This window comes from Podarcis gaigeae (assembly GCF_964106915.1).
Source record: "Podarcis gaigeae genome assembly, chromosome: 1".
In the NCBI taxonomy this organism is placed as follows: domain Eukaryota; kingdom Metazoa; phylum Chordata; class Lepidosauria; order Squamata; family Lacertidae; genus Podarcis; species Podarcis gaigeae.
In genome coordinates this window covers 51,467,232-51,494,384 of record NC_139678.1, presented here as the reverse complement: position 1 = coordinate 51,494,384, position 27,153 = coordinate 51,467,232, and the positions used below count along the sequence as shown (strand labels likewise).

The window sequence follows — 27,153 nt, the reverse complement described above, 5'->3', positions numbered from 1 at the left end:
TCCCCCCCCCCAGCTCTGCACCCTTCCCTGTCCACATAAGGTACTGCACTGATCACAGGAGTGCTACAGGATGTTGTGATGACCTTATAACCAGCGTTTAAAGATTGCATAAATGCACGGACAGACCTGCTGCAGGCAACGAGCCAATGCTAATAGCTGGGAACATAACCTCCATGTGTCAACAGTGTGCCTTTGAAGACCAGATGCCGGAGACAAACAGCAGTTAGACTGCTTTGCTTGTGTGCCTTTCCCCAGTTTTAGACTGTACACATGCAGACAGCGTTAGGCGCGCCTGCTTTAAACACACCTCAAAACAGAAAGGAACTGAAGGGAGAAATGAATCAGCGAGGCACTTTTGTGGGTTGCCTCATTTGCGAAAAACATGCTGGTCTGTTGTTGAATCATAGAACTTTAGAGTTGGAAGGTACCCCAGGGGTCATCTAGTCCAACCCCCTGCAATGGCTAACAGGGGGCTCGAATCCACGACCCTGAGATTAAGCGTCTTATGCTCTACCGACTAAACTATCCCGTAGGATGGATATTAATTCTATGTCGGGGCACGTTTCCACACACAAAACCGGCCCGATTTTCAACCCATAGCTGTCAACCTTCCCTTTATTGCGGGAAATTCCCTTATTCCAGCGCCTTTCCCGCTGCTATCCCGGATTGTTAGATATCCCGTAGACTGTCCCCGGAGTGTGGTGGAGTCTCCTTCTTCGGAGGTCTTTAAGCAGAGGCTTGACAACCATATGTCAGGAGTGCTCTGATGGTGTTTGCTGCTTGTCAGGGGGTTGGACTCGATGGCCCTTGTGGTCTCTTCCAACTCTATGATTCTATGATTCTAGGGAACAGGTGAGGCTGCTGATACCTTATTTTCGAGGCTGCTCATCCCTTATTTTCAAATCTGAAAGTTGACAGCTATGTTTCAACCAGCGCTTCAGCTCGAAAGGCACGTAGGGTTCGGGATCTTGGAGGGGCTGCCCCACCTGCCTGCCCCGCCTGCCCTTTAGTAAGGTTCTCCCTTGTGCGGCGCGGCCTCCGCCCCCGGCAGCTACACGCCGCAGAAACGTGCCGCGCCGCATCCCTGGAACGTGTAGGGGGGGCCTGGCCATGTTATGTAGCACGGGCGACCAATGGGCTTCGCGGGGCGGAGCTTCTGCGCGCGAGCTCCGGGCGGGAGGGGCCGCGCCAAGTGTGGCGGTTGGGAGCCGGGCGGGGCACAGCGCGCCTGACAGACACGGGCGGCGGTTGTGCTTCTTCTGGCGGCTGCGTTGCTTGACGGAATGGCGACTGCTTTCCCAATGGGCCCGGGCTCTCGGACCTCGGGCGGCCGCGACGCCCGCACCACGGGCGGCTGCTCCGTGCACTGGTTCCGCCGCGGCTTGCGGCTCCACGACAACCCCGCGCTGCAGGCGGCCATCCGGGAGGGTGGCCCCGTGCGCTGCATCTACATCTTGGACCCCTGGTTCGCGGCCTCCTCGGCTGTGGGCATCAACCGCTGGCGGTGAGCGAGCGAGGGGAGGGGGAGGCATCGCGAGTGGGCGCGCGGGGCGGGGGAGTTGGGGATGGAGAATTGGCGCGAGCTGGGGCGCGAGGACGTAGGAGGGGAGGGGGAGGCTGCCTCTCACCCCCGTGTCCCGACGCGGAGGGTGTTGGCGGACGTGCCATGGGGGGTGCAAAGTTTTGAGAAACAGGAGAGCGGGCTCAAGAAAAGGTGAAGCTCCGCCCGTCAGTGGCCTAAAATACTGTGGTACCTCAGGTTAAGTACTTAATTCGTTCCGGAGGTCCGTACTTAACCTGAATCTGTTCTTAACCTGAAGCACCACTTTAGCTAATGGGGGCCCCCACTGCCGCCGCGACGCCGGAGCACGATTTCTGTTCTCATCCTGAAGCAAAGTTCTTAACCTGAAGCACTATTTCAGGGTTAGCGGAGTGTGTGACCTGAAGCGTATGTAACCTGAGGTACCACTGTAAAACGCCCCAGAGTTAGCTGGACTACAAGGCCCCCCTGCAGGTTAACTCGGTTACTGACGTGGAGCCCGTGGGAGTAATTGATAACTTAAGCCGCGCGAGAACTGCGCGGCAGGGCGCAGAGAATCGATAGGGGGCGCCGTGGGGGGGGGGTAAACCCAGTGGGGACGAGGCTTGAGCTTGGGATTTCCAGTCGCAGCGATGCCTGGGCGAAGCCTTGCGCGCGGAGTGTGTCGCTGCAGGCGGGCGCGTGAAAGACGTCAGAAAAATCGGAGGAAGGGAAGAAGGAGCAGAAAATGAGGGGAAACCAGCTTATGAAACAAAAGGAGTGTCAGCGCTGCATCTGTTTTCATGCGTCTGTTACGTGTGTGTGTTGGGGGGGGGGAGAGACGTGGGTGGCTCAGTGGTTTAGATTGGGCCTGCCAGTAGGAAGGTCGGCGGTTCGAATCCCCGCGACAGGATGAGCTCCCGTTGCTCTGTCCCTGCTCCTACCAGCCTAGCAATTCGAAAGCACGCCAGTGCGAGTAGATGTTGCAACAGAAGCGGGTTAGTCATGCTGGCCACATGACCCGGAGAGCTGTCTGTTGACAAACTTCGGCTCCCTCAGCCTGAAAGCAAGACGAGTGCTGCAACCCCCTAGTTGCCTTTGAACTTAACCATGGGGGCGGGGAGTGTTGTTGTAAAGTTGACATCACAAGTATAGTATCCAATAGGATTTTCTGGTGTTTACACTTTGGATTTCTTGCATCATGTTCTTTTCTGGATTTCAACAAGTAAATTGGAGCATCCAAAGATTCTGTTCTTTTGCCATAGAGTACAGTGGTACCTCGGGTTACATACACTTCAGGTTACAGACTCCGCTAACCCAGAAATAGTACCTCAGGTTAAGAACTTTGCTTCAGGATGAGAACAGAGATTTACGGTGGCAGCGCAGCGGCAGTGGGAGGCCCCATTAGCTAAACTGGTGCTTCAGGTTAAGAACAGTTTCAGGTTAAGAACGGACCTCCAGAACTTAACCCAAGGTACCATTGTATTCTGTTTATTTCCAAAGGTAATATGCCTTGTGTCTGTTAAGGAAGGCCACGTATGGCCTCACTGCCCAAAGACTGTAGTCAGGTTATTGGAGCATGCTTGAAAATAAGCTCACAAAAGTTACTTGCAGGTTAAAAAAAATTACTAGCCATTTTGTGGGATTGGCAGCAGGGAGCTGCATTGCTGTGTTGGGCCTGGGGAAGAGGGCTTTCCTTGTCCAGCAGCATGCTTTGTTTTTGTCCAGGACATGGATGAAGGACAAAGCGCTCTTGTCCTCTGCCAGCCCACTCACCTGCATGGAATTCAAACCACTCATCTGCATGGAATTTCTAGTTGCCTGTAGCTACTAGGCTAGTGCCTAAATATAAGGCTGTTATTGAATGAATACTATTTCACTGATGCTGCCTAAAGAGAAGCCCGCCCCATCCCGCCCCCCACAATTATAGAAACCAACTAAGGGAAGCACCTTACTTGCCCCTTCGATTGCCACTACCCTAAGGACAAGGATGTCTCTCCTCCCCACAACTGAATCATATCTGGCATCCTTTCTGACTGCCTAAATACATCAAAAGACATTTGGAGCAATATTTAAGCAACCATGGAGGCTATTAATCTTTTTATAACATATGACAGCAACAAAACAAGTTGAAACTAGGGGTGGGATTTGCCTAATTATACCCTTTAACAGAAACCCTGTCTTGTGCAAGGACTTCCCCTTGAGCTCCAGGGCACCCCCCTTCTCTCCCCCCCTCCAGCATCCTCCAAAATTGGATCAGAGGGTAAAGAGAACACCCAGGGGTGGTTGTTTCATTTGGCAGGCTGAAATGCTTGCAGGGGTGGGAAGTTTGTAATAGTACAACAATGAATCCCACCCTTGATACTTTTATTTTGCTTGTGCTTTTAAGGGAAAGCAAATATTATCATCTAAAAATGCCTTTTCACTGTACTAGCTGCTATGTTGCATGGCTTTGTTTAAATTTCTTTTAATCTTGAAAACAGGGAGCTTGTTAGGGTCGCAATACACAAAATACTTCTCTGGAATAAATGGAGCATAAACTAATTCTCTCCATACGTGGTGTAAGTTCAGTAGGCCATACCCATGTAAAATAATTTAGGCTGTTTGTAATTTGAGAGTAGTTTTGTGAGTAATTCCTATGTTACGTTTATGTCCCCCTCTGTACTTCTAACAGAATAATACACTTTGAAAACTACCACTTAGCTGTGAATATGTTCACCCTCTACAAAAATATGGAAAAAATGAGATTGCTGGAGCAGCTGTAAAAGGGAGTAAATCTGTTGTTGGCAGCTGGCATAGCTGCTGGAATGATGCTGTCATTTTAGGATAGGCTGCACCTTGTCTAATAAGACATTCTTGTTCTACTAGTTTGGAAATACCTGCAGTGTATACTTAATGTAGTTTCAACATACAGAATCCTAGGTGAAGAAGCTGGGAAAGCCCTGTTATGGCATGCTTAGTTTGGCTCAGGATTATTCTATGTTTAAGTCAGAGAAATACCTTGTGAGACTTGAGATGTAATTTGGCTACTTTAAGAAAGTTCACTTGGGGCAGAAGAATATCACTTGCAACAGATACATAGCTAACATTTTGGACATACTCTTTTACATGTACATCATTAATATAGAAAGAGGCTTAACTGTCTTCCAGAGTTTTTTACATAGTTTTTGAAGGTAAAAATTACACCCTGGCACAGTTTTTCCTCCAGATTTATTTTTTAACTAACAGCGAAAGGAACCCGAAGCCTTTGGAGTGCAGCACGAGTTCCCGCTGCGCTCCAAAGGCTTCAGGTTCCTTTTGCTGAAGCTGGGAGAGCAAGACTCTCCCGGCTTCAGCAGAGAGAGAGAGCTGCGCAGCGCCCCTTCAGCGAAGCGGGAGGAGAAATGGAAGGGGCTCCGTTTCTCCTGCCGCTTTGCTGAAAGGGCGCTGAGCAGAGAGTGGGAGAATTTTTTTTTCTTGTTCTCCCCCTCTAAAACAAGGTGCGTCCTATGGTCGGGGGCGTCCTATGGAGCGAAAAATACAGTATATACTGTGCGGCAAAATAAATTTTAAAACTCTCTAAGAAGATTAAATAATATAAAATAATCATAGGAAAATACCCATAAACTTAAAAACAAGTATACATAATAAAATATAGCTAAAATCAAGTCACAATAAATGTATATAATAAAAATACATGTTTTCATTTGATTGCGTGAGCAGAACTTTAGCAGCCATTAAGAAAGGTGCAATGAATGGGCCTTCCTAATATTAAAAGTTCCAGAGAGTAGGTTCTTCACACTAAAGGATAGATTCCTCAAATGGCAAAATGAGTATTATGTGGTACTGTACTTATAAAAGCACTAGTTCCGTAGATTAAAATGGTCAAGCGATTGGGCAAGGTGATCCTTCAAGTAAACTGATCCCAGGTTTTTGATGACTTTACAACCTAACACCTTGAATTTGGCCCAGTAACAAATGGGAAGCTAGTGCAGGTCTCACTCCTGTTAGCAATTTGGTTCAGCATTTTGTGCTAACTGCAGGTTTTGGACGAACCAGAGGGGAAGCCAGTGCCTGGACTATTGTAGTAAAACTGTCTTTATCCGGGAAGGACTGTGGCTTATGTATGAGTCGAAGCTGATAAAAGGTGCTCCTAGTTACTGGGGCCACCTCCAATGACAAAGCTGGATTCATAAGCCATCCCAAAATGCATACTTGCTCCGTCAGGTGGATGTAAACTGACCAATTTCTTGGATGCAGGAACCATTCCTAGTCTTGTCAGGATTCAAGCTCAGTTAATTTCCTTCATTCCTCTCACCACTCTATCCAGGCATTGTGTTATCCAGAGCCCTCATGGCCTCTTCTGATTCACATGATACAACGAAATAGTGTGTAATCAGCATACTAATGCCCCAAATTTCCTGGTGTCTGTTCCCAACATTGGGGATAAAATAATGCCCTGCGGCACCCCCATAGCATAACTGCCAGAGGGTCAGAAAGCACTCTCCCAATGCTACTCACTGAATTGTGCCACATAGGAAAGACTGGAGCCACGGCAACACAGTTCCCCCAATTCCTATCCCATTAAGCCAGGCCAAGGGGATACCATGGTTGACGATAAGCAGGAGTAAGGTTGTAATCCCCTTGTCCCACTGTCAACACTGGCCATCCTTCAATGCAACCAAGGGCAGCTTTGTCCCATGGCCAGGTCTGAGCCCAGATTGGAATAGGTGTAGATTTCATCCAAGAATGCCTGCAGTTGCCTTGCCATAACTATCTCTACTTTCCAGAATGGAGAATATTTGTAGTTGATCCAAAACATCAGCTTCAAGGAGTGGCCATACCACCACCTTTTCCAATGTGTATGCAACAACTGGTTACACAGTTAATTCTTACTCGTCATTCAGATGCAGTCATGCTAGCTTGGGACAGGGAACAAGAAGACGTATGGTCTGGTGTAGCCCTGCAAGCAGCTTGTCAACACCATGATTATTTTTTATTTATTGAATGTGTATACTGCCTTTCATCCAAAGATCATAGGGCAGTTCACACAAGAAATACAAAATGAGAACATAAAATACACAATAAAACAAAATCAAACCAATAATCCGCCTATAAACACGATGCCCTGTGAGGAGACACTCTGTCCTAACTAGCACTGTCATTTTTAGAGGCAGCCCCACAAAATCTAGCTCTTGCCAAGATAATCTGCAGTTTATTTTTATCCTCAAAGTGCACACCCAGTTGATCACAACAAGGTCCTTAAGACTGGTATTGGTTTGGGGACATTTTACTACTCTAATAGCCATTGGAATGTAGGTTGATAGAAAATAATATTTTGGTTAAGATTTTTATAGGCCTGGGTTAATGTTAATAGCTTTATCAATGCTTCAAGCAGCAATCATGTGGATCTGACTGACCTTGCTTCTGCAAGTCTGTGAGGCAGAAAATCAATTAAGCATAATATACAGTTAAAACACCTTGCCAGGATCTTGCTTTTGGCATAATGTTATGTATTCTAGCATTTACAAGACCAGCTACCACCTGGGCTGCTGCCTTCTACTTTATTTAAATGTTTTACAATTTTATTTTAAGCTAAGAGGTGCATCTTTCAACCTTTTAATTGCATGTGTTTACCTAGGATTAAAGTCTGCTGAATTTCTTCTATGTCTTTTAGCCCTATGTGCATGTACACACCATTGTTTTCTTCTATGATCTGATTGTTTTACGGAGAAAAGCCTAAATTAATAGTGGTAGTTTGACTTTTCCACTCAAATGCAAACAAGGAAGATATGTGATGTGATTCTGAAATTCAATGCTTGTGTATAGAGTTAGAACATGCATTCTAGCAACGAGTCTTGCATTTCTACATTTTGTAATGTAAAATGTCAAAAATTAAACTGTTTATATTCTCTGTTTTGTTTTTAAGTGGAAAAATTCACCTCTACAGTGATAGATGTATGCAAAAGTGGCAGTTCGTGTGTGTGTGTGTGTGTGTGTGTGTGTACATTCCTGATTTGGGTATGAAAGGATTGATAGCAAATTGTCACATGGATCATTTCTTAGATGTAGCAATGGGAAAGAAGAATTTATTTGGAAGACAAATCAACTAACAAAATTAAATGAATGGAAATGAAAAGTATGATTTGTATGAAAAGTATGATTTGTGCACATATTTGTGCAGAATCTGTGTTATGTGAGAGGATTTACTCTAGTGCAATTAAATGTCTCTTTTCTCTTCACACACCTCTACAATCCTTATATATCCTTCAGAGGGTGCCCAAAGGTAGCTTTGCCTAGCTTGGTTCCAACCTAGTATCCTGGCTCAAAGGCAAAAATGTAGAGGAAGAGTTCATCAAGGATGATGGAAGAGCTCATGCAATTGAATTATTCTCTAGCATAAACATAAACTTCTGATTCCACAACCTGGTATTTCTGAATGGTATTTCTGCCATACATTTTTTTCTTCTTAAGGAGAAGAAAATATAAAATGTAAGTGTTGGCAAGGGACTGCCAAGCACAAGATAAGGAGCTGAATTCTTTGCTTTGGAGTTTGAGGACCCTTAACTACTTCACCCAACAGCTGCTGATGCCATCTTATTTCTTCTTCTCCATAGGTTTTTACTCCAGTCCCTGGAAGATTTGGATAACAGTTTACGAAAACTCAACTCACGCTTGTTTGTAGTAAGAGGGCAGCCTACTGATGTTTTCCCAAGACTCTTTAAGGTAAGAAAATTTCTCTGTGTAAAAAGCTTTTAAAGCAGGCTTACTCAAACTCGGCCCTCCAGATGTTTTTGGCCTACAACTCCCATGATCCCTAGCTAGCAGGACCAGTGGTCAGGGATGATGGGAATTGTATTCTCAAAACATCTGGAGGGCCAAGTTTGAGGAAGCCTATTTTAAAGGAAAGTGAATTTTCCTGTAAATTAGGTTTGTATTAAATGGAGCACTAAGGTGAGTGTTATGTCGACACATGGATTTCTCCTTGTGTGACAGAATGTTCTCCTACACACTCCCTAAATCAGTTCTGAGGGTACCACCAACTCTCCAGAGCAAAACTGGGGTGTGGGGGGGGGAATCTGCTTGCACTACTGTTAATCCAGGAGCTACCTCAAAAAGTTGAATACCACCCTAAAATCCCATGCCTCATTCAGCTGCTTCTGACTAACGTTGATATTTACATTGATTGTAGCCAGACAAAAACATTTAAGGAGGGTTGAAATCAGGGCTTATGAGGGGTGTGCCCTAGGGAGAGCCTTGGGGGCCAGATAGAAGGGCCTGGAGGGCCACTTTGGCCCCTGGATGATGTATAAATGTTTGGAAGTGATGGGAGAGCATGCAGCTGCTGTGCCTTCCATTCCTCCACTGATCACATCTCTGCTGCCTATTTTAGCAAGCAGGGTTCTAGTTTTGCCACATAAGAAACTAGACAGGGTGGGGGAACGGCACAACATCTGCATCTTTTGCTTTCTCAGTACTTTTCAAGTTGTCAGTTGGAAATCTGCATCAAAACTACAACTATTTCTACCCTGATTGTGGCTGCTTAACCTAGTTCATTGATATCTTAACATCTTATCCTTAAGGGCTTATTCAAGGAAATGAAGTAACTTTTTTGAGGGCTTATGCCATTTCTGTGGTTGTAAATTTTATGTGGAGCAGAAAGTATCCATCTTTTATCTACTGGTCATGCTGAAATTCAGTGTAGTGTACCATTCTGTTCTTAAGTTGTATATGTATATAGCGGCATAGCATGATGAATGGGAAAGATCATGCAGAATTTTGCGTGAAGAATAGAGAAACCTTGCTTTTTTCAAGTTGAGGATTTACATGATAACTTTTATCTCAAATGGTTGTGTAAAGCAAATACGTGTTGGACTCAATTCCAAATAGTCTGTGCACCTGTTTGCCAAAGTTTCCACCTTATGCTTTTATCTTGATTGTACCTAGATCTTGATTTGTGTGAAGCAGAGTTTTCTGCATCATACACACTTCCCTTTGTCATATTTTTAGGATGCTTGCTGTGGCAACCAATTACATCTAACACATTTTGTCAGAGAAAATAGGCCATGTTTTTGAAGAGCAAGATGCTGCAAAAAGCTGTAGCTAAAGTTCTAAAGATGCTTGAATTCTTTATATTGTCCTTTCCAGTGCATTGACCATTCAGCTTACGATTTATTCATGATCTATCTAGTAACATTCAACTTTCATGTTTAAAAAACTGATCTTATGAATAGACTGAAGGGGCTGCACCACACTCTGGGTAGAAATTCTTGTACTTCTGTCTGTTCTGGGATGTTTGCTGGGTGCTTCACTCCAGCTCACACTTTCCCTTAAAAGGAGGGAAGAAAGGGAACAGAAGTCTTGTTACACTAGCGTAACTACACATGCAGAGCATTAGATGCAACACAGGCTTCTCAATAACTTAATCCGTCCAGCTGGGGACCTACAATATCAGAATGGGGGCTCTTGTAGCCTCTTGATCCTTCTTTTATCTCTAAATTGTAGTGTGGCCACTGTAATTAGATGTAAAATTTTACATATCTTGTAGGCAATTTTTTTTTCAAAATGATGGTGACTTTAATTTGGCTGAATAGAATGGGGGTTGCCAACCCAGCACATGCAAACACTTTCATTGGTCCCCCTGGCAGGTTCCTCAGGCTCTGAGTTTTCATTTTAAAAATAAGTCAGTCTCTGGCTCTCCTAGAAAGAAAGGCATGGGGCATGTGAAATGAAAGTGAGTGTGATGTGGCTACCTTGCATATTTTTCCTGGTACTGAGGGGTACTCCCTGTTGTTGTTAGACAGCACCACCACCAGCGTGTATCTGTGTGTATATATAATCAGTATTGTGTGATTTCCACAATCAGTACATAGCTGACTTCCTATGGTAAGCATAAGGTTGTCAGGGGTGGTTATCTCTCAAATTTTGTGTTATGCCACACTTTCCATGGAAGCCATTTTGTGACTGGCACCCCAGCACTCTCCCAAAATTTGGTATATGAAAATTTTAAAACGTGAGATCCTCAATTTCTTGTTAGATTCTGTGAAGCTGTCATTATATCCTCTGACTAGTTTTTTTGGCCTGAAACCTGTTCTCCTTTTCACTGGTGGAATCTTCTGCATGCGAAGCATAGGCTTTCCCTTGTGGTGTTTTCTATGGTTGATGTAAGGTCCTATATTGTGTTACTAGATTGGTCATAGATGGCGTTCAATATGCAAGCACAGTTGTACCTTGGTTATCGAACGGAATCCGTTCCAGAAGTCCATTCAACTTCCGAAAACATTCGACAACCAAGGCGCGGCTTCTGATTGGCTGCAGGAGCTTCCTGCACTCAAGCTGAAGCCGCAGAAGCCACGTCGGACGTTCAGCTTCCAAAGAACACTCACTTCCGGGTTTGCGGCATTCGGGAGCCAAAACGTTTGAGTCTCAAGGTGTTCGGGAGCCAAGGTACGACTGTACTGTGGTTTCACAATTTGATACATAATACATATTGTTAACATGAACATGCAACTGGGAGCTGCAACCATGTTGCAGTGTTTCATTATCCCATAAAGGGAGTGTTCTGGTTCAGGTGTCTAGTTATCCTAGAACAGGTGGCTTATAGTGCTGTTTGGGATACACAGAGGCAGACTGGAATTATTTAAATAACGATTTGAACTGGCAAGAAAAAGGTCAATTTAATCAAGTTTCTCGTTACTATGATTGTAATTAAACAATGTTGTGTGTCCTGACATTTATATATACATATATTTATATATATACAGAGAGGCGCACAAACACACATTCACACACCAAAAAGTCAGCAGCAAACCAAAGAGTTCCTATTTTTGATATTCAGTGAGGATAGCAAGGGAAGTGACCTGAGACACTAAGAAACTACTCTTAAAAAGCAAAGTTTTTTAATGCATTGTGAGAACAGTTGTTGTTAGTGGATTATCTTTTGTTTGTATGTGTTAATGCTTATTGTTTAAAATGGGATCCTTTCCCTAATTCTGTCTTTGGATTTCAGCCTACCTTTAAAGTGTTAGTTCTCAGACTTCTATGGTAAGCTAAGAGTGGCATTTCATATTTGTAGTGGGGTAATATTGTGTGGTTTCTTGCAGGAATGGGGAGTGACACGTCTTACCTTTGAATATGACTCTGAGCCCTTTGGAAAAGAGAGAGATGCAGCTATAGTGAAGCTGGCTAAAGAAGCTGGAGTATCAGTGATAATGGAGAACTCGCATACCCTTTATGATCTGGACAGGTAAGATATAGATCTGCTTAAGGAGATGCTAAGGTATTATGATATCTGAGGAAAAATAAAACACATGAGGTGGGAGAGAATATTTAGGGTTTCTTAACTGATCAGAGTTTCAATTCATCCTATTGTGGTACTCAGGGGCGCCGACTTATAAAAAATATTGGGGGGGCCCATACCGGGGTCCTGCCCCGGGACGTTTTCTAAATTTTAGATGAAAATTAGTGAGTTTTAAAGTTTTTTTAAAGTATTTTAGAGTCATATGATCAACATTAGAACCCCGAAAACTCGACTCTCTATAACTCCACACTCCGGGAAACTCGACAAGCCTGAAACACTTTTTGGCTTTGAAAAAAGAAACAAAACATAAACACGCACGGTATTTTCGTAAAAAGCTAATTTAATTTGCAGTAACAATTATGCTTATAGACTATTACAGAGCAGTGAATATATAGCTCTGAAAAGACTGAAATGATATTTAAATAAATCCTAAACTATCATTAAAAGAATAAAACATAAAATATTGCTGTCGCACAGTAATAGCACTTTGATTAATAAGTGAAATAGCTAATTTAAGCTTACTTTGAATAAGGCTGAGGGTTCATTAAATAAAAATAATATCTCAAAGTTAATGCTTTAATACAGTTAATAAAGTTAATACAGTATGCCTAATACTGTATGTAAATACTGTAATCCTGTATGTATATAACGGGCTTTAATTGGGTCTTACACCCAAAAAATATTTAAGTATTTGAAAATAACTAATACAGTACTATAGTAATATAGAAATACAGTACTAAACTAGTACTAATATTTCGAAACTGAAAATTTAACATTCTGTATGTATTTAATTCTCTATTTTATAAAGATTTTTAATATCTGACAGTGAGTTTGGAGTAGCCCAATGCAAAAATCCTGAGGATCCATGTGGATCCGTGCTTTGTAACCACGTTTTTGCACCACTGTGACCCTAGGCAACAGTGGGTGCGTGATTTTTTTGGTGCAAGATGTAGCCATGAACATGCTATGTGATCTGATGGTGAATTTGGGGTGACCCAATGCAAAAATCCTGAGGATCCATGTGGATCCGTGCTTTGTAACCACGTTTTTGCACCACTGTGACCCTAGGCAACAGTGGGTGCGTGATTTTTTTGGTGCAAGATGTAGCCATGAACATGCTATGTGATCTGATGGTGAATTTGGAGTGACCCAATGCAAAAATCCTGAGGATCCATGTGGATCCGTGCTTTGTCACTACGTTTTAAATGGGGAGGGAAGGAAAAACACAGAAGGGACAAGAAGCACAAGAGGGGTGTGCGGAGAAGCAGCTGGCTAAGAATGCAAGGGAGGAGTTTAAGGGGGTGGGGGGGAGGAAAGGAAGGCAAAAGTCCCCCCCCCCAAGCCAGCCCTCTCTCTCTCTCTCCCACCTGCGAGTCCCTAGAGCACGGAGAGGAGGTGGTGGTGGGCTGGAGCCTGCACGCAGTGTGACTAGGAAAGAATTAGAAGGAAGGACTCGATCCTTTCCTTAACCCTCTGCTTGCCAAGAGGGCAGGGGATTCCCTGCTCTTTGTTGAGTTTGACAAACGCAGCAACAGAAGCGGGTGGGCAGTAAGACCCTGAGGCAGAATGCAGGAAAGCAGCAGCTTCTGCCTTCCCTCGCCTGACCGCCCGATCTTATTTTTGCCTTATTTTTGCCTATTTTTGCCCCTGCGCTCCGGCTCCAGGGACCACACATTCGCTCAATAACACGCACAGACATTTCCCCTTACTTTTTAGGAGAAAAAATCTGCGTGTTATAGAGCGAAATTTACGGTAATAATTTTCTTAAATTATTGGGGGGGCGGAGCCCCCCAAACGAATTTTTGAGGGGGCTCGGGCCCCCTCAGGCCCCTATGGAGTCGGTACTACTATAGGATTAAAAGATCTCAAGTTGCATACCGAATTCCATCTTTCGGTGTGGGAATTGGGAAAAGAAGCAGCTGATCCAGAGTTTATAAATTATGAGCTAATTATATTGCTACTACTGCAAAGTGCTATGGAATAAGATCATTATTGCTGCAGGTTTGCAATCTACTGAAGACAAAACATTAGGGAACAGATTCAGCTAACAAGTCCCACTAGCAGAAGCGAGGGCTTATGCTAGCACAACAGGGCTTTCCTCCCCTTGCCTCCCCACAATTGGTGGTGGTGGGGTTTCCAGAGGAACCCATAGAACAGTACATGGAGGGGATTGTTCCACCTGGCAAGCTGAAATGCTTTCAGTGATGGAATGATTGCCATAGCACAACTTGGAATTCTTCCCTAAGGAAGGAGCTGAAGGAGACTGGGAGAAGATGCATGGGATATGTATGCATTCTGTCGCAGGGACAATAGGACAAAGAGACTGTGAAACTGGTTGTATGAGACTGTTCAGTCCTTCATTCACTATTGCTCTCTGTTCTTAAACGAAACATGATTCATTCTCTCACACACCTGTATTCTCGTGGCAAGGCAGCAGCACTTAACATAAATATTGTGGTCACAGTTGTACAGGTTTGTATATAGGTGTTAAGCTGCATTGTATTGTTTAAGTGTGCAAATATGTTAAGTTAGTAATTGCAAATTTAAATTAAAACAGAAGTATCTTTGGTGTGGCACATCCTGTCTTATTATGATGGTTACTTAAATCCTGACATGCCCTTTACCCAGTCAGGTTCTGTTTTGTCAATGTCTTTCAGAGTCTGTCCAGCTTTGTAATTCTTGAGAGGGGAAGCTGTTCATTCTGCAGATGGAATTTTATGCAGTGCTTGCCCATTAATCATTATGCACAATCTACATGTGGAATTCCATGCCCTGTTCTTCCAACTGTTCCAGCCGTGCAAACATTGCAGCTTACCAAAAGGGACCCCCCCCCCTTCTCTCATGTGCTATTGTGGAGGTTGTTCTAGCTCCCCAATTGGGGATAGGGAGAGGAGTGGGGAAAGCCCTGTTGCATGAGTGGAAGTCCATTTACAAGACCTCTGATAGGGCTGGTTTTATTTAAAGGTTTTGTACATGTTGCAGAAAATGCTTTTTTCTGGCCCTGCCTGTACACTGCTACCATTTCTGAGCATTTTAATTTTTAAAATTCTTTAGAAATTTTATATTCTCCTTTGTGTCATGCCTGTACTTATCTACTTACTGTATTTTTAAGTGCAAAACAGCAGCAGAGCTCTACCATATTGGTGCCTTGACATTAGGTGTCTTTTAGAGGCTATGTTGGAGGCCCATCTCTAGCCACTGTATTTTAAAAGGAAGCCGCATGTGTTTCTCAGGAAGCCACATTTGCTCTCTCCTCCTTCACAACCCCTCTCCCAGCTTAGAAGCATGCTAGGCATATTGCTACTTGGGATCTATATAGTCAGAGCACTCCCCTCCCCACAGTCTTGTGGCTGATGGACTGCCTGGTATTAGAAAAATCTGAAAAGCAGGGGCAGTAGCTAATTACCATATTAGCAAATGTGCTAGTTTTCCTGGTTTTATGTTATTTCATTCAGAGTGGCTGGGTTTGGATATAATGATAAGCTGGCTTTTATTATAAAGGAAATGGGACTAGGCAAGCCTTGGGCTTGCATTTCCTTTCAACCACACCAGAGTGGTAGTGTTGGAAGGGACATGTTAAGACCAAAGCTCACCAAGATTCTTTCCAATGCTGAAAAATTATGGTTATTGTTATGCCCCTCCCCCAACACTTGGTATTTTCCCTTCCCATCCAGCATTAGTTCAGTGTTATGTTTCAGGCAGTAAACATTTTACATCAACTCAGTGTTAGGTAATTTCAGTTCAGTTTTTTAGGAATTAAATTTTAGTGTGGATATGTGTGTATTTGCAGTATTGTTATTAGACTTTAAATATAAGTATGCTATATGCTTATGCTGTGTGTGAATTGGACAGTGGCTTGAACTGTTTTGTAGCTTGAATTGTTTGTGGAGAAAGTAGCCAAAATAATTCCGCAATCACAGGATGTTTACATTTTTAAAGTATTTAAACTGCTTCCTAGTTTACTGCTGTTAGGAAGAGCCTCTTTCCTTTAGAATCTAGACATTTTATTCTTGGTAGACTGAAGGGTCTGAAGTATAGGGCTGACTGAGATGCCCTCAGCAAATTCTGCAACCTGGTGTATTACTCAGAATTGTAATGTCTAGTCGTTACTAAACATTCAGATACAATCAGGGAACTTCCTGTAATTAATGAGGATGAGTGAGCTTATTTCATCTGTTGCTGAGAAGCTGCTTAAAATGCTTATAAAAGAGCGTAAAAATATAATTTTCCCCACTATTTAAATGCAGAATTTCTATTGATGGGGAAATAATTGCTTATAAGGGCAGAAAGCTAATGGTGGAGGAAGAACATTTATATGAACTACAGAGTTTGACCATTTCGGAAAGGGGGAAATCATATGTTGTTGTATGGCCCTCACTTTCTGTCTTTTAATGCTAAAAAGGTCAATTTTTCCTAACTATTTCTTCTCTAAAGAACACATTTAATTTTAGAGCTCTATTTCAATTTAAAACTTATTTGCTGTTCTTGACTCATTCATCCTCACACAGCATGTGAAAATAAGACATTCACATCTCTATAGTTAAGCTGGGGGAACTTGAGCTGGAGAGTTATGCCCAAGTTCTGCTATTGAGCATGGCTGAGCCAGGGGGGTTGATCTTCTGTGTTCCTCCTGACAGCTGGACTATGCTGACTCAGTATTTGATCCTCTTGCACTGACCCAGTCAATTTTTGGAGCCCTCACACTTACTCTTCACTCTTGGCTTTCTAGTTCACACAGTTTCATTTGCACAGTTCCTTTTGCTTCAATACGTAAGAGGGGATTAGTTTGTTGCTTGGATTCAATAGGTAGAGATATCGTAAGGCAAGGAGCTGCCTTCCGTTTTGCGGCTGTTGTGCATTGTTGGGAAGCTAGGTCACGGAGCCATGCATGTGAGTGTAGCTCTGTAAAAGCCTGGATGGCGTGGAGCTCCTCCCCTTTACACGTGCAGATGCCAGGGGAAAGGCAGGTACATGGCTTATGCTGAAACATTAGACTGAAAGCCCAACCCTTTTGCGTAAGTTGTTGACTGGGAGGACGTGGCTGCTGCTCTTGTAACTCCTAGTACAGAAGCTGAGCAGGAAGCTGCTTTGGCTTTATATAAGCTAGCAACTTGGCTCTCTCACTGCCTCTTTAACTCTTCGCATTCTGGCTTTTGAGAGTCTTTAGTTATCTCTGTTCTGGAGGCTTTGTTTCACCAGAGAAAAGATCTGTTGCTTCAGGATCTTCTTAGCTAGGTGTTAACCTCTTTAATACAGAGGGTTCCCTTTTAGAATTGTACAGTATAAAGCAACTAAATGAATGCAGATCGCTTCTGTGTTCAAGCATAGGCTGAATCATTGGTGGGTGCCTGGATCAGAGACTGTCTGAACAGCATGCTCTGTGTGTTGTATGACTTTCAGGAAAGCATTCTGTTTTTCTGGGAAACTTAAAGCATCTTCATCTGCATTTCACACCCTGCAGAGGCATTTTGGGTTCATCTTTAAGTTACATTGGTGGCATGACTGACACTGAGAGCATAAACAGTGTGGACTCCTAAACCACATATGAAATAATTATTTTAGTGGTGGAGATCTCTGCACAGTGTTTAGGCCAGGGGTCTGCAACCTTTAAGACAAAAAGAGCCGCTTGGACCCATTTCCGAAGAAGAAAAAAAACTGGGAGCCGCAAAACCATTGCGACATTTAAAACAAATATATCTCCAGAGCCGCGATCTGACAGCGGGCGGGAAGGTGACGTCGGGACAGTGCGTGACTAACGCACGCACCGCCCCCATGCGACATCACAGCCAGTACAGCGCCCGTCACAGTGGGGAGTGTCAGGGCGCACAATGCGCCTCCTCCCCTCGCTAGTATCCGCCCCGGAGCCGCGGCAAAGGTGTAAAAGAGCCACATGCGGCTCCGGAGCCGCGGGTTGCAGACCCCTGGTTTAGGCATTCTTAACCACATCAGTAAATTTCTTTTTAAGGCAGTTTTTCAGCTGTGATTGAAACTACCTAAGCACGAAACTTTCACAAAAAATAAGTTCTTGACAACAACCAAACCACAAGTTTGTGTTTCTCAGCCTCAGTTGGAACTAGAAAAGTGTCACCAGTATGCTGATGACACTTGACTCTGATTCTCTTAAACAGCTGAACTAGGAATGGCCGTGCAAGGCCTGGATTCGTGTCTGGACATGCAAGTGGACTGAATGGGGCCAGTAAGCTGAAGCTGAATCCTAATAAGACATACATACCGTATGCAAGTGATTTCAGTGTCTGGGAGATAGGTCAATTACCTGGCAGGATTGTGCTCACTTTGAAGAAGCAGGTTCATAGTCAGGGGATATTCCTGGATCCATCATCATCACTTGAAACCCAGGTGTCCTCAGTGACCAACTTTGCCTTGTTAAATAAATGCAACTGTTCTAGGGGCAGAATAACTTGACCAAAGTCAGTCTTGTGTTGGTAACCTCAAGCCTTGATTACTGTCTGGGTCTGCATTCCGGCTTGGTCGAGAAGTTGCAGTTGGTGCAGAGACACCTAGCCTGTTAACTGGAGTGACCTATTGGCAATACAATAGCATCTGTGCACTGGGATCTGCACTGCCTGCCAATATGTTACTGGAACAGATTCAATGATTTAGTTTTCTTTTTAAAATCCTTTTAACAACTTTTGACCAAGATACCTGAGAAGTCTTCTTACCCCTTGAATACTGGTGCAGTCATCAGGGGACTGCTTCTTGTAGGGTTGCACATTCCCAAGGTCTGTTTTCTGGTGACATGGAGCAGGGTTTTTAGTGTAGCAGCCCCATGGTTGGGTATTGAGCTGCTGCTGACCCTTCTGGGATTTTGGCACCTGTTAAGGCATTTTTTATTCCACCAGACCTGCCCAGAAGGATAATTCTAGTCTGCCAACTGTTAATTTAGGAACAGTATGATTTTATGGGACGCAGGTGGCGCTGTGGGGGACGCAGGTGGCGCTGTGGGTTAAAGCCTCAGCGCCTAGGACTTGCCGATCGAAAGGTCGGCGGTTCGAATCCCTGCGGCGGGGTGCGCTCCCGCTGCTCGGTCCCAGCGCCTGCCAACCTAGCAGTTCGAAAGCACCTCCGGGTGCAAGTAGATAAATAGGGACCGCTTACCAGCGGGAAGGTAAACGGCGTTGCCGTGTGCGGCTCTGGCTCGCCAGAGCAGCGATGTCACGCTGGCCACGTGACCCGGAAGTGTCTTCGGACAGCGCTGGCCCCTGGCCTCTTGAGTGAGATGGGCGCACAATCCCAGAGTCTGTCAAGACTGGCCCGTACGGGCAGGGGTACCTTTACCTTTACCTTTTATGATTTTATAGATTATTATTAATGTATTTATTTTGGTCTGGTACATTGCTCTTGTAGTGGGGTGGGGCTTCCAGGCCATAGATGTCATGAAGAAGAGTACTGAGGAATACTTAGAATCATAGAATTATAGAGTTACAAAGTACCCCGAGGGTCATCTAGTCCACCTCTCTGCAATGCAGGATTCTCAACTAAAGCAATCATGATAGATTGCCATCCAACCTCTGCTTAAAAACCTCCAGTGAAGGAGAGCCCCAATCTCCGGAGTTCGTTCCGCTGTCAAACAGCTATTACTGTCAAAAAGTTCTTCTGAATGTTTAGTTGGAATCTTCTTTCTTGTAACTTGAACCCATTGGCTTGTGTTCTATCTTCCAGAGCAGGAGAAAACAAGCTTACTCCCTCTTCAATGTGACTATCCTTTAGATATGGGAAGATGGCTCTCATATCTCCTCTCAGTCTTCTCTTATCCCAGCTAAACATACCCAGCTTCCTCAACCGTTCCCAATAAAGCTTGGTTTCCAGACCCTTCAGCTTCTTGGTCGCCCCCCTCTGCACACATTCCAACTTGTCAGTACCCTTCTTAGATTCTGGTGCCCAGAAGTGGACACAGTACTCCGGGAGTGGCCTGACCAAGGTCAAATGGAGTGATATTATTACTTCCCTGGACACTAGACTTCTATTGCTGCAACCTAGAATAGCATTAGCTTTTTTTTTGCTGCTGCATCACACTGTTGACTCATGTTAAGCTTATGGTCTACTAAGACCCCTAGATCCTTTTCACATGTTCCCCATCTTATATTTGTGCAGCTAGTTCTGCCTGCCTAAGTGTAGAACCTTACATTTGCCCCTATTGAAATTCATTTTGTTAGTTTTGGCCCAGTTCTCCAATCTCTTAAGGCCATCCTAATTCTGTCTTCTGTGGCATTAGCTACTTGTTAGTGGCTAAAGTTGGAAATGTGAGAGAATAGGATTGCAGTGTCTGTTTTGTGAGTTTTGGCCCTCCCACAAAATATCTGAAGGAGTGACTGATCCTAAATATATTGAGGGAAATGCTACTTCCCTACACAACTTACGGCAGCAAAAGTTTTTAAACTACTTTCTCCAATCTGCAGGATAATTGAATTGAATGGGCATAAACCTCCTCTGACGTACAAGCGTTTCCAAGCCATCATTAGTCGCATGGACCTGCCCAAGAAGCCAGTTGTCACAGTTACAAATCAACAGATGGAGATATGCAGGACTGAGATCCAAGAAAATCACGACGAAACTTATGGCGTTCCATCCCTGGAGGAGCTGGGTACGTTACAAAACTGCAGGACAGCTTGGAACAGATGGACTGTAGTACTCTTCTTGCCTGGCCTGCTCTGGTTCTGTCTTTAGAAACAAATTTGAGATTATCAGTGCACCTTGGGAAAATCAGTGGATTAGCTGTGGATATTATGGGTACTATACCTTGTGTTGGGTCATTGTGATTATTTTTTACTGTAAGAAATTACTAATTACAGGCTGGTAATTGAAATAATTTATATATTGAAAATTGTGTGTCTAGAAAATAGAACATAGTCTTTCTTCTGTCCATGCTTTGTACCTTGGTTCCATACTAGTCCCCTAATATTGTTCCTAACCCAACTATGTCAGTCATTTCTTTATGAAATCAGAAATCAGATTGTTAATCTTTAACACACTAGATTGGACTGAAAATTTTGTTGCTAAGCAGGTTGTTTAACTTTAGAAATGAGCAAGTGGAAACAACTCCATTATATCAGCTCTCTGGAAGTGCTCCAAGCTACATGGCTGTTGTTTTATTGAATTTTCTACACACTCTCTCTCTTCCCACCCCCTCTATTTCAGTTTGAGGGTTGGTTTTCAAGGGTTATAATCAATAGTTTTGCAGAAAAATAAGTACTTATGTTTTCCTAGGTTTTATAGCATATGCTGCAGGGGTGTGTACCTTATGAAAACCTTTATTCAAAGGTGCCCTCTGCTGGTTGTCAGTGGTCATTTCATGCTGTATAGTGCAGAACACATTTAGTTAATACACTGCACAAGATTGAATTAAAGCCATTTCTGTTGACTGAGTTCTATATTAACACCCTCTTCCATTCTCTTTCAGGCTTCCCCACTGAGGGTCTTGCTCCAGCTGTTTGGCAAGGAGGAGAGACTGAAGCATTAACTCGTCTGGATAAGCACCTGGAAAGAAAGGTAACCCTATAATCTGTATTGCAAAATAATGCATCAGGGAAGGAAGGGTACCCTTTGCTGTGCTATTACCAGTGTATTAGGTGAATCTAGAAAAACCAATCTCTTTGCTGCTCTGGTGTCTGAGACGTGTTGCAAGCCAAAGGTTGTCTCTTTTCTAATGCTTTCACCCTGCTGAAACTAATAATGAAATACCAAATCATTTCATACTTTCTTGCCTTAATCTAGATCTTACATGTTCTTTTCTTACTCTTGTAAATGCATACACATTTTATATCCCAGTATTGTTGTCTGGTGTGCACCAATGAACTGTGATTGAAATAAAGTCAAGTTTGTGTACAGTCCACTTACATTTTCCTTTTTTTAATATTAGCCTATTATATACTTCAGTTTCTGACACACTGGTGTGGTGTCTGGTATATTGACCTATATCCCTTGCTTTCTTTGGTAGTGATTAATTGTACTGGAAGAAAGCCAGCCTTAATGGGCACTCTTAGTGGTGAATTCCCTTAACTAGTAACAGTCAGAGTTTGAAAGTTAGGGAAATAAAGTGTGGTACACATGACACTGGCAAGTCATGACAAGATGTGCCTCCCTGTTCTCCCCGTGCAAAAAAAATATAAAAAAACAAAAAAAAAACTGGTAGATTGTTAGTAGCATCAAATAACACTTGTTTATAGAATTTCACAGAAGGTTGTTTTAAGGTCCATGACTGTTTTCTTTTCTCCCTTTACCTGAATCCTTCAAGGCATGGGTTGCGAATTACGAGAGGCCAAGGATGAACGCCAATTCACTGTTGGCCAGTCCCACAGGGCTCAGCCCCTACCTTCGGTTTGGGTGCTTGTCTTGCCGCTTATTCTACTACCGGCTCTGGGAACTATACAGAAAGGTAAGAATCAGAAAGAATCTTCCTTCAACAAGATATCTTAAGTCCAGGAATCAAAATGAATCTGAGCATTTAGTGAGATGTTAATTCTCTTCATGTCTCTAGTAGACCTTATATCTGTAATCATTTCCAACATCTTGACGTAGTCATTGAAATGTATTAATTTGCATTTCAACCTCCTAGGTGTCTGCACTTCCCAGGGAATATTGGAATATTATAAGTTTGTTTATACTGCCTTACATGCATATTCCAAGGGCATCTTACAAAGGAACAGACAAAATTATAAAAACAGCATAGGTCAGGAGATTATAATTGCATCTAAAAAGGTGTTTGCTTGGTGGCAAAAGGGCAATCAAGTGCGTGCCACCTGAATCCTTCTGTAGAGAGAAAACCACAATCAAAATGATAAGGTGATGGAGCAACTCCCCTGTGAGGAAAGGTTACAGCATTTGGAGGAAGAGGTTGCTGGATTAGATAGCTATTGGCCAGGTCCAACAGGCTCTTCTTATAAGAGTACTCCACAGCTCGGATGTCACCACTAAGAAAACCTCTCTGCTGTTTTATAGCTGGGACTGATTACAAAGGAATAACACATTGCTTGAGTTACATTTTTCTGAACATATTTTCAGGAGATGGTTCCCTCACACTGGCTGCCTTAATTTTGCCCTTTTAAGGCCTTTCTGTCTATTTTGTATACAAGCAAAGATTAAAGCAAATATTCTGACCTTAGGTAATTATTCTTAGTAAAGGTATGCTTGGGAACAGGTGTTTTAAAAGCTTACTGCCTTGATCTTGTAGTAGAAGTTTACTGAAGCTATAACCCTAATTAGAGTGCAGAATCTATTGGTATGTCAAAAAACTCTGATACTATCTTATTGGTATATGTCTCTTTCTTCCTGTCATCTCTAGGTGAAGCGGAATAGCACTCCACCATTGTCGCTATATGGCCAGTTACTCTGGAGAGAATTTTTTTATACAGCTGCCACAAACAATCCCCAATTTGACCGTATGGAGGGGAACCCAATTTGTATTCAGATCCCATGGGACAGGAATCCTGAAGCCTTGGCAAAGTGGGCAGAAGGCAAGACAGGCTTCCCCTGGATTGATGCTATCATGACGCAATTGAGACAGGAGGGTTGGATTCATCACCTGGCCCGGCATGCTGTAGCCTGCTTTCTGACCAGAGGAGACCTTTGGATCAGCTGGGAGTCAGGCGTAAGGGTGAGTAATGAAGAAAAGAGACAGAAAGTATATGTTGGCAGTAAAGAGCTGTGAAACAGCTCTACAGGCAGCACAGCACTACCATAGCTCACTGAAATGAGCCTCCCATTCTAAGGAACCTCTTGAAATGTAATATATGATAAGCACATTCGATTCTTGGGATCTGTTGGAAAGTCCCTGAAATGCAGCATTATTATTACCCCACCCATCTGACTAGGTTGCCCCAGCCACTACTATATTAACATGGTAGTAATCCTGTTCCATAAGAGGAAATACTGGAAGCTTAAGTGACAATATCCCAGAAATCAAATTCAACTGGACTACCTGACAGTAGCATAGCTTTGTTTTTTGTTGCCATTGTGCATGGAGAACATAGCAGTAGTAACTTCAAATAGAAAAAAAATGTGCTTTTCCTGTCTGAGCAGGCAAGCTTCCACAAACTGTATCTTGCTGGCTAGTTTCTCTTATTTTTTTCATTCTCCCATGGTCTGGGTTCACTGAATATTACAAAATGATCAGTGATGTTGTAGGTGATAGTTGGCTTCACATCATCACTGCCCCCTGTCACTGAGACTTTACTGAAGGACTTTCCTCACTGAGTTCACCCCTCTTTATTCCAGGTGTTTGATGAGCTGCTGCTAGATGCAGATTTCAGTGTGAATTCAGGCAGCTGGATGTGGCTTTCGTGCAGTGCTTTTTTCCAACAGTTCTTCCACTGCTACTGCCCTGTTGGTTTTGGACGTCGAACAGATCCCAGTGGTGACTTCATCAGGTGAGCAAAGTGTTCCGTTATGTCGCTGGAGCTTGTCAGTTCAGTCAAGCTGCAGCCGAGGGGGAGATGGAAACACAATCATTCCACTAGCTCTTCTGAGAGACTGGATACCACTGGTGTTTCCATTGTGGCTGGTCATTAGAATCATAGAATTGTAGAGTTGGAAGGGATCCCAAGGGTCATCTATCCAACCCCCTGCAATGCAGAACTATTACATTTTTGTTTTTAGCTTGATGGTTTTCCTCTTCCCTCCTCATCCCCTTTTTGTGTGCTGTCTTTTAGTGATTATCTTGTTTTCATTGATCTTATGTAAGTTGCTCTCGGAGCCTTTTGGGCTGAAGAGTGAGGACAATGCTGAAAGTAAGATGCAGACCTGCCTCCTTTTGTGATTGGGGCAGTTGATTGTTTACAGTACTAAGTGAAGGTCTCACTCAATTTATGTTGCAGGCGATATCTTCCCAAGTTGAAAGGTTTTCCCTCGCGCTACATCTATGAGCCATGGAATGCTCCTGAGTCGGTGCAGAAGGCAGCAAAATGTATCATTGGGGTAGACTATCCCAAACCCATGGTGAACCATGCAGAGGCCAGCCGAATGAACATAGAGCGCATGAAACAGATCTACCAGCAGCTCTCACGCTACAGAGGCCTTTGTAAGTACTGAGTACTACATAATACATTTGGGTTTTACTAAACCATCTAAGCTGATCAAATGTCATCCAGCCTTTACAAGGAAGAAATGGCTTCTACTAGGTGTTAGGGTTTGTGCTTCTAGCAGACCATGAATCGCTCTGTAAGTAGTGTGTAATGTTTGAAAAAGCAGGAGACAGAACTTCTTCAGAACTGAAACCAAACACAAAGACACTTGGGGACCCATTATATGTAACACACATTGGAATAGAGAGGCATAAGCAATGAAGAATTAAGATTCTGACTTTATGCTGTGACCACTGCTCATCACAATATAGCTGTAAGAGAAAACATAAAACACAACAATATAAACCAACTTGCATGACAATAAATAAAATGCCTAAGATACAGAATAAAAGATCCTTCCAGGAAAACAAAGGATATCATTAGTTGGTCACTTTTACAGCTCACAGCTGTAAAGGTATCTGTAGATATCTACTGCAGCAAAGAAGGCCCCTCTGAATATTATTAAACATACCTGTTTACAGGTAGAACATATTTTGTAAGCGGACCAGCCCCTGTGAAGCACAAATAAACTATCTGGAGCTGTTACGAAGGAACCATATAAAACGTAAGGCTAAGTATATGATCAGAATTGTGCAGCAAGTATTATAATATACCAGTGCTGGGATCTTGGTTACTCTCCTCATCAAATATTCTGCCAGCTTGACAGGCTTCCTATTATTATTATTACATTTAAATAAAACTGCCCTCTAGCTGTAAACAGATGGTCTTGTAGCTGAAAATTAAACTGGAATGTTATGAATTGGATGCCTTTGGCAACTTAATGTTTAAGTGGCTTCTATTGTGATTAACTGTTAATTTCCAAAATAGGAAATCTTCATCTCATGTTTCATTGGATTAATATGTGGGATGGGAATTAGTGGCAGTGGAGTCTAGTGATTCTGCTCCTGCCTGTAGGACCATTCCCTGGGAATGGCTTAGAGTTGGCCCCCTGACATTGTGCTGCGCCTTCAGATGTATATACAGACATGTTAAAAGAAGTTACATTCAGGAATCAACATTGCAGCACATGTAGATTCCCTGACACTTTATAGTAGTCTTTCTTCTTCCCTCAGTATCTTGGAACCCTGTTGCCTTTGCAATCAGACAAGCGTCCATAATCTTAATATTTCTCCACCTGCTGAAAACATTTCTAGACAATTAATTTGATTCTGTGTTGGTTAGTTGTTTTGTATTTCATGATGTTTTAATGCTTATATTGTATGTCACCATGATGCCTTTTACAGAAGTTGACAGTTTTGGAGTACTGTACTAGTATAAATCAGTAAATAATGAAAAGTTGCCTGTTCTTTAATGGAACCATTAACTTTTTGCAGGTTTATTGGCCTCTGTCCCTTCCAGCATGGAAGACCTCAGCGCCCCCGTCACAGACCCTTCTGCAAGCCAAGGTAGCTGCACAAGTGAGTAGGCATTATTTGCATGTTTTATGAACCTTTTAATAGGAACTTGAGAAATCATAAATAACTGTAAGATTAGTTCCACAAGGAATGTAGGTGGTGGAGTCTAGTTTAGGAGTTTTGTTTAAGAGTTGATGTGTCTCTCCTAGAATTTTTGTAAGACTGAAGTGAATCAGCAAACATAGTCTATTCTGTACCTGAAGCCTGCCTAAGCATGAGACGGCTTGAAAGAAAAGCTGGAATGAACAACTGACAAGAATCTTCTGATCCTTACTCTGGTCTGAAGGAGAAAATATCAGTACTTGCTTCAGTGCCAAAATATGAACTGAAATCATGAAGGGAGTCTTTGCAATATAATAAAGGGTCTTTAGCAATTTTCCCTCTCAGCTGCGGCCTGTATTTTCCATCCAGTGTTGCAAATAGTTTGATAGTCTATAATATTTGAGTTTCTTGAGAGAAGTATCCTAGTAATTCTTCTTTAACATTTTGTAGTGCCAAGGCAGTCACACTATGGCCAGACATCTCCAAAACGGAAGCTTAATGTTGTAGAAGAACACAATGAAGAGCTGTACAAACGGGCCAAGGTGATGCCCGCGCAAATTCCAAAGAACCTACGACAAGAAATTGTACATGTGAGTAGCTAGCATATACTTGAAACATGAGCCCTTTAAGTTACCTACATTTTTGCTCCATGACTCCTATTCAGCCACCACTACACCTGTCAGTTTAGGACAGGCATCAGCACCTAGCACCTGGCATCCACAGCCAGCTGCTGAGGACACATGACCCTAGCAGGGCCCACCATTGATGCCTGCCCTCAACCTTCCTTTAAGACAAGGTGGTTTTTTCTGGCCTAGCACTCCA

General features: G+C 43.2%; 1 protein-coding gene and 1 long non-coding RNA gene across 3 annotated transcripts in view; both read left to right on the top strand.

The window, feature by feature from the left end:
- Nucleotides 1-1,028: 1,028 nt before the first annotated feature.
- The window catches only part of CRY2 (cryptochrome circadian regulator 2), a 29,319-nt gene continuing 3,194 nt past the window's right edge, over nt 1,029-27,153 (top strand). Inside the window, exons 1-11 of one of the 2 annotated variants that reach the window (XM_083750768.1) lie at nt 1,029-1,504; nt 8,116-8,224; nt 11,602-11,744; nt 20,216-20,400; nt 21,217-21,305; nt 22,051-22,191; nt 23,098-23,409; nt 24,030-24,181; nt 24,629-24,831; nt 26,209-26,292; nt 26,782-26,921. In XM_083750768.1, coding sequence (XP_083606894.1) covers nt 1,284-1,504; nt 8,116-8,224; nt 11,602-11,744; nt 20,216-20,400; nt 21,217-21,305; nt 22,051-22,191; nt 23,098-23,409; nt 24,030-24,181; nt 24,629-24,831; nt 26,209-26,292; nt 26,782-26,921 — 1,779 coding nt within the window. In that variant the 5' untranslated portion in view covers nt 1,029-1,283. The remainder of the gene's footprint in view (nt 1,505-8,115; nt 8,225-11,601; nt 11,745-20,215; nt 20,401-21,216; nt 21,306-22,050; nt 22,192-23,097; nt 23,410-24,029; nt 24,182-24,628; nt 24,832-26,208; nt 26,293-26,781; nt 26,922-27,153) is intronic. The other variant, XM_083750769.1, reaches the window with a different exon arrangement.
- Nucleotides 11,772-18,713, top strand: LOC310846364. The gene is made up of 3 exons (XR_014565259.1): nt 11,772-11,868; nt 13,637-17,387; nt 17,729-18,713. It is a non-coding gene; the product is annotated as an uncharacterized lncRNA (long non-coding RNA).